Here is an 11,465-nt window from a genome sequence, read left to right on the forward strand (position 1 = left end):
AAAGTGGATTGAGTGAAAGCAGCAACATTAGAAGAACACATCAGTGAAAGTTTGAGGAAAATCGGACAATCAATGCAAAAGTTATGAATATTTATAACTTTGGTGTTGGAACCACTGGATGAGGAGACTACTAGATGTTATGACGTATGAGTGGACAACAATACAAAGAAAGTATAACAAAAATTCAACAAAAATTCACTTTTCTAGCAGTATGAAAGAGCGCTTGACTAACCGCTTTCAAAAAGCAGGGGGAATAATTGCTACCCTTTGACATATGTCAGTATCAAGTTGATGGAATTTGTAACTTTCATGAAAAATGAATTTTTGTGGAATTTTATTTATATTTTCTTTGTATCGTTGTCCACTCATACGTCATAACCTCTAGTAGTCTCCTCATTCAGCGGTTCTAACATGAAAACTTAAAAAATTTATAACTTTTGCATCGATTGTCTGATTTTCCTCAAACTTTCACTAATATGTTCTACTAATGTTGCTGCTTTCACTCAATCCACTTTGCTCTTTGGGTTTGCGTTCCCTTTAAACAATTTCAATAACATGATAAAACTGGGTGTATGATTGCGGGTGTGTGAATGTGCGCATGTCTGTCTGTGTGTTGTCGTACACAAATGAACCACAGTCACAAACCCTGATATCTGTACTTACCCAGTCTAAGTTCACCAAAGTTGCCGCATCCGATTTTCTTGCCCACCCTGAAATTGGGTCCCACCATAAGTACTCCTGAATTGGATGGGTTAGTGCCAGTTCTCGAGCTTGAGACAGTCCTCGCACTGCCCTTCTTGTTCCGGTGGCGATTATCGTCATATCTATGTGTCCCACTCATCTTGCTGCGCTTGTTCCCAGAGACTCCCTGTGCGTACTTCCAGTTTTCTTCACTTCCTATCTGTACATGCGAACACACACATCAAACTAGCACCTTTTTCGCCCTGCAACTAATATAAGCAGTAGAGGCAGGGAAACATGGGTAAAATACAATGTAAAATTCCAACTGATTCAGTGTTACTCCAAGGTTATACTCCTAAAGGTACGCAGAAGCTGTATCACTTATTTTTATGTTGTATTCCACAAATGCTTTCACCGTTTGCTGGAATGCATGTTTGTTATTTCCTTGTTGTTCTTCAGGTTTCTTTCTCTTTTTTTTTTTTTTTACTTTCCACTTGTGGATCAGTTACGAGGCAAGATGGGTTGATTCCTTCGCTACGGGACGGCTGGACACCTGCCTGATCTTCACGCCGGCGTGTGTGATCCACTTATCACCTGAAGGGTCCGTCCATTTGTTGCGCCACCATCTAGCACCGGGTTTTGTAGTCAGGTCAACAGCATCTGTGTAGCAAGCACAAGCATACAAACAGATATGAGACACTGCATGCTATCACCTCACATGACAGAGTGTTATGGTTGATCATGGACACACACACACACTCCATGGCATTATATGGATTATATGTGGTCTTTTTTTTTCAGTTTATAATTTGTTATCCTTTTTAAGAATTAAATGCCACTAGATATCTTGCACACCACAAAATCTGAGATGCTCCCTTCCATAGAACCAAAGGTACGGTGATTTAAATCATGCATTCTGGTGCACACTAATTATAATACCACTACTTTGGCTTATTTTGATAAAGAATATTGTGACAAAATGTGACTTTTTGGTGGTTGGAAATCTAGTTTTTTTCCTTTTTTGGTGAGGGGTGGAAAAAAAAAAGTTTGACAGGAGGTGAGCATGAGAAAGGCCCTTGAGATGTGAGTCTCACTCCCAAGGTGTGAGACTTGGTAGGTCCCCCAAATTGTTACAGATGTACTACTGGCCCGATTTTAAAATATAAAGTTATTAAACAAGGCAAGTGCCAAATTGTGTCTCGGCCCTTCGCGTAGAAGAAATTAATGTTTTTCTAACTCCCGAAAGTTCATTGACCCACCTATGGCCTTTGACCTTGTGGTAACCTTCATGTTTGGTAAAATGTGTAACTTCGTATAACCACTCTTCCCTCCAAGTTTGATTGAAATTGAAGTCCTCAATAGAGAGTTCTTCAAGAGAGTTCTTTTGTAGCGTTACGGACGGACGACGGACGGACGGACAGATGCCGCAGGCAATCCCTTAGTCTCCCCACACTTCCGGTGGGCTCGACAATAAAAAATGCATCCGTAACCCTTAAGCTATTACATACCAATAGGTTTTGACCAGTATGGAATAAATATGTTTTGAATCAAAACTTGCTATAGGTACTATAACTAGGCAATATAATGCAAAAACTCTGTGACACTAAATTTTATTCAATCTTATGTAGACTAACATAAAAAAAAAAAGTCACATCACTTCCACGGGCCTGCTCTCGGAAATAAGTTTAAAGGAGACCTCTGGATGATTTTCAGAATTTTACATTTGAACAACTATAAATCAGTTATACTGAGTAGAGTTTCAGAATTTATAGGTGATTGGGATGAGGAATAAGAATGTTTTCAAAATTTTATGCAAACTGCAATGAACACGGATGATGACATGACAGCCTCATCATAAGAATGCACGAGTCGGGGCTCAAGGAAGCAGAACAAAAGAAGAAGGCATGCATAGATTTTACACAGGTGAACTTGTTGAGCAGGTGGTATGGTAATGAATTACACTGCTACATTTCTGAAATATGTTGGCTCCTATGTCATCAAAACTGTTCAGTGCCATTTGTTTAAGATTTTTCAGAGTATTGGTTTCTCTGCTCAAAGACCACAATAAATTCTATATGTATCTATCCATATCTATAAATCCCATGGAGCTTTCAATTTAGGTACTACATGATATGAAATTATGAAAATCGTCTGGACTGTCCCTTTATACAGTAGATAACGTAATGCCCTGTGATTAATCATGGGTCACCAATTCGTGGACAGACAAGTATACATGTACAATGTGTACATCAGTCATCGTCTAAAATAAAGGAGACCATAAGGAGAAGGCTGAGGCATAATACAGTTGAACCTCTATTATCCGGCCTCCCTTTATCCGGATCTCTCTATTATCCGGACGCAATCTCGCCGTGATTTTTTTATCTTTTTTTAAGAATTACGGGAGGAAAGGGGGATTCCCAACTCCTTGAGAACTCCTACACAAACACAAATGAATTACATATACTTGATACATTTCTTAATAATTATTTAGGTAAATCATCCCAAGAATTTATAAAAGAAAATGATTTCATTCTTGCAAACACGACCCACTATTTTGGGGTCTGTTACTGAGTGTAACAATGAAAAGGTTGCAGTATACACATTACTACATGTGGTGCTACAATGGGCTACATCAGTACATGTGTATGTATATGTACATGTATAAAGCATTGAGTCTCCCGTATCCGGCCAAATCCCTTAACCGGATGAGCCCCGGTCCCGACTTGTCCGGATACAAGAGGTTCAACTGTACCTGTATTGACAGACATGCATGCATGATATGGATCAGTGTGTGTGTGTATGTGTGTGTGTGTGTGTGTGTGTGTGTAACTGTATGCACTCCAGGAAGCAATCTACAAAAATTATGCAAAATTAACAGTTAAAATGCCCTTTCAGTGCATTTGGATACAGAAATCAGTTTTCCCAATCACCCGATTGGACGAGTGGGTTGACACTTGTAACCACATTGTACCTGCTGCTCTAATTACAAAGCTACACATTGTACATTTGTAGTTGCCAATTAAATGTGCCAGTACTACATGTAACACTAGCATATTAATCAGCTAAGAATGGAAAGTGCAATGTAATTCTTAAAACAGCAAAGAAATAAAGTAAACAGATTGATGAAAATTCGACAAACTTGAATCCATGTCAACAGAGTCATGATTATTTTAATACCTGTGTATTAAAACAAATCCAAAGTCAACTGAACAAGAACTGCATGGGTCATGTAACAGTAGCATCACTTGCCTAATTAGAGACTCTTCATAATGAAGAATGCATTCAATATATTTAAAACATTATATAGTCACAAGTAATTGACTAAACTCATTTTCACAAGAGGCATTTTTTTTTCCCATGGCTGTACTCAAGATGTTGTACCAAGACAATGTTTTCTTGCACAGTGTCCACAGCAGAGGACATTAATTTCTGCATAAAAATAATTAAGTGAAAAACAACAACAAAATGAAACAAAACCCCAGAGGGTGTGTCCTTCTGTAAACAAGAAGAGGGAAACCAATATGAAAGATATGTTAGTGAAATGACAAGGACAACAACATGGACGTTTAATACTGAACATTATACTGCATGACCTACAGACAATGAAACAGAAACCACTTCCTTTGCATACAATGTACAATACTATCTATCCCCCCCCCCCCCCCATCTTAAAAAAAAAAAGAAGAAGAAAAGATTGTATCACTGCATGTATTACTACATATTTCTCTTTGGGGTAAATCACCTGTTCTATGCTATACGACACTACAATTGCTTCTGACCCAGGAATACATGTTACCTGATGGGAGACATACTAAACAGCATCCCTTCTTGTCTTCCAATTGGCTCAGTGACTTTGAGCATCTTGCCTGCATCACATGCACATGTCTACATAGTGTTCATAAGTACTATTTTGACAGTCTCTCTCAACAGTGTTCAATCACCTTACAAATCTGTTGAACAAAGAAAACAAATAACTTTCCATGCCAGAATTTCTGTTTCCAGTTGGACACAATGTACAATGTACATGTACAATGTATGTGTGTACTTCATACCACAAGACCATATTCCCCAAGATACACTAAGAACAAATACATATTGCAGGCCTACATGCGTATTTGAACACATCCAAAAAATTCACACTAGTGTGACAGTCTCTCACACACAGACTACATTGTGATTCTTTTGTGGTATAACATGGCAACATCCGCATCTGTGCTACCCTGGTGGCAACTACTGTATGACCCCTGCAGCTCGGTACAATCGGGGATAAAAAAAAAAAAAATGGTGTTTTTGTCTCTCCTACAGTTGACAGCGTAATGTGTCAATCTGAGATTACATGGCAGAAGTACAACTACATGTTGTACATGTAGTCCTTAGCTAAGTTACAGACTACATGTACAATGGCTATGATGTCTGGACCAAACCTGGTGGGTAATGTGCAGTTAACAGTGTAATGTATGTGGGCTCTCATAATAACCTTTTGTGTACTCTAGACACACAAAGATGGAAACACACAGACAGGAAAAGCTTAGTGCCCCCACGGTTATGAATACAATGAGTACACAACTGGAACTAGTGAGTGGGCAAAAATCGCTCTTTTCCTGTTATATATTCTACTCCTTATCCAGAACAAGAGTGTGGCGATTACAGGCCACCAAGCTTTGCATGGAAGAGACAGAGAGATCATGTCCCACTGACATAAATAGATTGGTGATTCATAAACATTCTCTCTTCTGGATCAAATTCAATTCAGGTTTACATGTAACTGGTTACCAAACCTCCCAATCGGAGCACATGATGACTAATGCCCCGCCAGAAATTGTGGGCCACGCCGGTCAACACACCCATGACAAAAGAGTTTGTTTGTTTGCTTGTTTTTTTAATAGGAGATACTTAATTTTGTACAGCTTCCTTACTAAGTGCTGGGTACTAATATGTATACTGTGGATGTATGGGCTGCTCAAGGCTTGAGGGCATTAGAGATGTGCATTGTCCATTGTCTTTTTCTCCCTATCTATTGGTGACTCCATACACTGAAACTATGTATCTCCTTAGGGTAAAAGAGTTCCCTAATGCATAGTGAGTGTGCCAGTTAAGGCCACTTTACATGTTTTACTAGTCACATGCTATTGGTCAAGCTTGAATTTCCTTACATGACACATCTTTCAAGTAGTGCTTAGTCTCTTGACACAGCCATGAGCAACATGTGAACGGAATAGAATGAAACAACCACAAGCTGCTTGTTTTTAGATGAAAATACTAATTCTTCCTAATGACACATGATACATTGTATTTATTTTTGGGTAGCCAATTAATAGAAATGTACACTGTACGTGCAAGTACCTGGTATGTACTGTAGTTCCTTATTTTGCAAGAGAAATGCTAATAACAAATTAAATCAATTCCTAATTTGTTACACAAATTAGCTTGTCAGCTGCAGCAATTTGCAAAAAACAGTAAGTTCAGGTAAAGATATGCAGTGATACATGTACATTGTATCTCCCACATCTCTACACTGAAAATTCTGAATTTGGTTTCTGAATACATAAACAATGTTTTCTGTCATTGTCATGAATGATAATCAACTAAATACATGTACAGGCAGTGCAGCATTCGGTATCATAAAATGGATTGATAATGATATGGATATTAAATACAGTTTGAAATGCTTATCCCACTGATGTCAACAAAATGTAGCTCTAACATGATTAGCAAACTGCCCACATGTATACATACAACATCAGTTTACAAGACATTATGGCTAATACAGATACTGTACCGGTACATGTAGCAATGCCTTCAGCCACTGTTATGGATACCTTGTCGGCAACGGTACAGTGTACTATACATGTACGTATGCTGTTGTTTTTGCGTGGGTTTAAAGGTCCAGTTTACCTTTGGGAGCAGTGATTTCAAAAATGTTCAAGATATCACATTTGATGCATATAAGTAGGTCTGCTGTATCATAAAACATCCTACCATATGAAATATTTGCAATGAAACCTAAAATATAAGGAGATATCAGGGTTTTTCTTCATAAATCGTAACTGGATACGGTTTAGTCTGGAAACATCTTCATCATAACTATTGTTCACATTTTGTGTATTAAACAACACTTAACATCGATTATACGGATTCAAATTTTGACAGTGGTCGTTTCTATCCCTAACTCACATTTTAGAACTATTTTAAAGCACTAATGCTGGGTTTTTGTTTCATCTGCAAATGGTAAATTATGCCTTTAAATTTCATGAATTTTGTGAATCACTATTGGACAACAAATTTAACACGTAAAAATGGCACCATACGTTCAGAGGATAATAATGCATGTATGATAGCCTCGGGGTCAACTTGCGAAAACAACATTTTGCACAAAATGTCCGTGACCTCCTTATTCGCAAAAATATCTTAAAATGCAAAAAAATATCAGTTTATACAGTACCATACTGACCTTAACACATGGATGTTCCTACAATACAGCACTCACATACATTGTACTTGTGCTCACAGAATGCTAATACATGTATTTATGTAGAGCATTACAATTTCAATTACAATACGCTATAATGTTTCAACATTTCAGTCATAGCATAAATACCAAGAGTTGAGACTATGACTTACACCTTTCATCCCAGCAGTTTTACCATTATTTTGATCTTAATTTCCTACTAGTCTATTGCAGTAATTTTAACCATGACCACAGCATGACCATACCACTCCCCCAAGTCTGGATCACATGTATGTTGAACTTTTCTAGTACATACTCTTACAAACTAACAACCACACGTACAAACAACCTGACAAAGTAGTACAATGTACTGCAAAACCAAAACTCAGTAGTCTCTTAGCAAAACATAACAAAACAACAAAGCACAGAATATGATTTCACGGCATGTGACACACAATAAATTTGCTATTCAATGATGCTGCTGTTTTGCATGACAAGCCCTGTGTTTACAGTTTCTGTTTGCAATTGCAAACGTGATCATTAGGGCATCTGTAATGGTTTAGGGGAATTTCAGAATGCATTAGCATGAAAAAAAAAATCAGGATAGGAAAGCATGTACTGTATCACATAACTGAGATTTGAGAACATCCTCCCTCACAATTACATACCTTTATGTACAATATGTGGGTCAATCATGTGATATCCCTGTACAGTTGTACCAAGGGAAACGAGAACAGAATTGTGCCTTCACTACCTTTGAACATCAGAGAGGTGTCTGGTTTGTCCTTCATAGAAGAGTACAATGTATGGAGTATGTACGTACATCACAGAGCATATTACATGTGTACTGTATCCCCCTCCCATCCTCCTGTGATCCGTCCAGACACAGAATTTTAAGCACCATGTATAACAGTATGCAGTAATAGTGGCTCGACATGAATGTCTAAAAGCAGTCTTGTACAAATTATTTTCTGTACTTTCATTTCTGGGCAACAACAATGTGAAATGTGATGACTTGCGTGTATATGCCTAGGAAGACGAAGCAAAGTTATAATTATTTTGTGTTTGTGTGTGTGTGTGTGTGTGTGTACAACCTGTGTGTTGATTCATCTAGATGTAAGTCATGGTTTTTCATGTAAGCTGTTGTTGAGTGCTGTAAATGATATTTTCCCTTTTCACATTTTACAAAACTACGAGGAGGGTGATCCCAAATTTGTCAAAATGATTTAAATCCATCTCTAAATGCACTGAATACCAAAATGTGAAACAATGTTACAATTGTACACTGGCAATTATTTTGAAAGGGGGCATGATTCCACATGAGACACACTAATAATGAACTACTAGGTATGTGTGTAAAGCAATCACAGTGCTTCAAAAATATGGCTGACTTGAGAAGCAATGCTATGCAGCAAATTCATCTACTTTTAATACATTAAATTGTATATTTGGAAATTAGAATTAAGACACCAACACTAGCAAACAAAAGAATATCTTGATGGGGGAACACAAAATCTTTAGAAGGTCAAATAATCTGCACAATGGACACACTGATCATTCCTTTTAACTAAAATTCCTACAGCACTACTGTACATGGAGCACTGCATGTTGTCATTCTACTTCATTATCATGCTGATGTAAAGTCACTGAAAATTTTATTGAGAATCAGGCAAAGCTGGCACACAATGTGCCTAATTATTGAAGTGTACCTGCCTCGACCTTTGTCTTTGACTTATTTCACATGCACCATTGTACATGTACAGTGTACTCTGTTTACTGTACCTTTAACCCTATTAATCCCAGAAGCAATCTTAACTTACAAATGGAAATACACCAACCAATCATTAAAACTTACATGATGGAAATACCTGTAGATCTGATTATTATTTTTATACTAATGTCACTTGATGTGGAAGCAGTATCACATGAACATTTCTATCATGACAAATGGGACAGTCTAAATACACAATCTAATTTGCATTTTATAATTTTTCCAGATTAGCACATTTTAGCTCTGTTCAGCTCCACTGTCTATACTTGGTTTTGTTTCATATGCTGCCTGATTTATTGCATATATATGTACACTTGTTGTAGCACAAGAAAAACCCAAGTATCAGAGCACAAGAAAAACCCAAGTATCAGGGAAGCAGTCTTACTTTGTAGCTTCCAACCGCATTTCTGTGAGCAGTAGTTTGTTGTCTGCATTTATGCTAGGCTGCTCCTGCTTAATCAAAAAATCTTGTCACAACACTTAAAGTGCAATAAGCATTATATTAAACATTCTTCATTATATTTTAAAGTATGTTATAAGTTCAAATGCAGCAGCAAAAGGACAGACTCGTTAGCATTCCAAATGTCATGCATCCTTACTTACAAACATGTACAGACAGTATTCAAATGGTCTACAATACACAAACAACAAAGAACCTATTAAAGGTACCAGTGAATGCTAGAGTTCTACACTTAAAATGGACTTATTGCAATACCATTAACAACTGCTGAGTACAGCCCCACATAAAAAAAAATAAATAAAGAAATGACAAATAGGAATCTACTGGTTATTCTTTCACTCACTACTCTTCGTATGTGCAAGCGCATTCATACAAGTTTTAATAGTAGGGTGAGCCTACTGTGCACCAGTATTCGGTCACCTACCGGAATTCAGTCACTTATCACTAATCAAAAGCCAGCAAGTTATACTGTCACAATACACACAAATCACATCATTTCACATACTGGCACTGTTGTTCACAGCTGGAAAGTTCCTTAGTCCCCTTCAAAAATCCAACCAAAATTCCCAATTCTGCCGTCAAAAATGCAGAATCTGCAAAACTTTTCCAAAGCGCACACGAATTAAATCCGGTTTTAAAAGTCAGGGTCGCCAAAAAGACGCTAAAAATAAAAAATTTATGCGAAAAAAGAAATACGCCATTTCCTTGCGAGATTTCAACTTATCATTTATAAGCTCAGACTAGAGTGTGGTGGTATCTGCAAAAACGCAAAAGAAAAAAAAAAAAATCTCTGTACGTGCCTGTGTAGTGACTAAATGTTCGTTCAGGGGTTGAATGCAAGTGCCGACTTGCAAGAATTCAGTCATCAACGGGCGCCGCAACATCCCCGATGCAATTTTGTGCCAATAAGGTACATTGTATGGTGCGTCACATTTTTCAGCGGCCTTGTATGCGCATTGACATTAAACAGGAATATCGCCTGACCGAATTCTGATCGAGTTGATCATATTCTGGGGGATTATCAAGGTGATATGTATTTTGGGATTTTGTGAAATTCTACGATGTATTTAACAAAATAAGAATTGAGATAAAAGAAATTTGATATACTTAGGATACATTTTTGTAGATATAATTTTATATGTATCGTATCATTATACTATAGTTTTAAAAATACTGCAGAAATGACCGAATACAGGGGCCGAGGGTTTTACCCTAGATTCCACAAACGTACAACTGCAGCTGTAAAACTTTAGGCGATCAATCCAGCCACTTCAATCTTTATTAAGATTCAAAATGTTTTTGTCTTACCATGCAAAGGTACAGTAACATGCCTAGGTTCTAGATTTCTAACTAAATTTTGAAGTGCATTTGACATTTGTAATTGCTAATTGGCCTTTGTAAATTTCTACGTCAGTCTCTTGCATCAGGTGGTTTCATGTTAAAATTCAGAAAACTAGTTTAGAATTCAAGAATGGGAGAGAGACACCTCAGTGCAAATTATTACCCATAGTCATACATAATTTAGACATAAGACGGCAGCTTCCACTCTAACAAGTTACAGAAATTCAAACTGAAATGAAAAGAGTGAAAATTTTACACTCATTTTGGAGTTGCGCGTAGTGTACAAAAGCGGACGGCCCGCAGTGGGCGAGCTCTCCTTTCTCCAGCGAGAATACACGCTGTTGGATGGTCTCTGAGTATGACCAGCTGAGCGGGTTGCTGCTGCTCAACTTGCGCTTGCTGTATTATCGCAGCGCAAGTGCCGAGGCCCGAGAGTGTGCATGCATGTTGCTTGTGTTGGCCACTTCCTGTTGCCATGGGCGGTAGACTGATCAAATATACCTGCTTTATGCGTACAAATACATCAGATCATGGCGTAAATTGTTGAAATCCGACATCATGTCTCTACTACTTGAATTCAAGAAACCTAAAATATCAATGCTTTCAAATTCTGAACATTATAAACGATAGTACGTTACCTGAAAGTATAATTCCTCCATTGAAAATCACGTACGATTCATCGACCCGTTGTTCGTCTAGTTCATAATTACGTCACTTCCGGCATACGAGCCTTATTTTCATGGTACTGCGCGTGCGCGAAGGCT

The 11,465-nt window shown here is 37.7% G+C and overlaps 1 protein-coding gene across 1 annotated transcript in view; it reads right to left on the reverse strand.

The window, feature by feature from the left end:
• LOC140230985 (casein kinase I-like) overlaps positions 1-11,395 on the reverse strand; it is a 91,199-nt gene extending 79,804 nt beyond the window's left edge. Inside the window, exons 1-2 of the mRNA XM_072311131.1 lie at positions 11,340-11,395; positions 664-1,341 (exon numbers count right to left, since the gene is read on the reverse strand). Of these exons, the coding sequence (XP_072167232.1) occupies positions 664-841 (178 nt within the window). The 5' untranslated portion in view covers positions 842-1,341; positions 11,340-11,395. The remainder of the gene's footprint in view (positions 1-663; positions 1,342-11,339) is intronic.
• Between the last annotated feature and the right edge of the window lie 70 nt (positions 11,396-11,465).

Source organism: Diadema setosum, chromosome 7 (genome assembly GCF_964275005.1).
Source record: "Diadema setosum chromosome 7, eeDiaSeto1, whole genome shotgun sequence".
Classification (NCBI taxonomy): domain Eukaryota; kingdom Metazoa; phylum Echinodermata; class Echinoidea; order Diadematoida; family Diadematidae; genus Diadema; species Diadema setosum.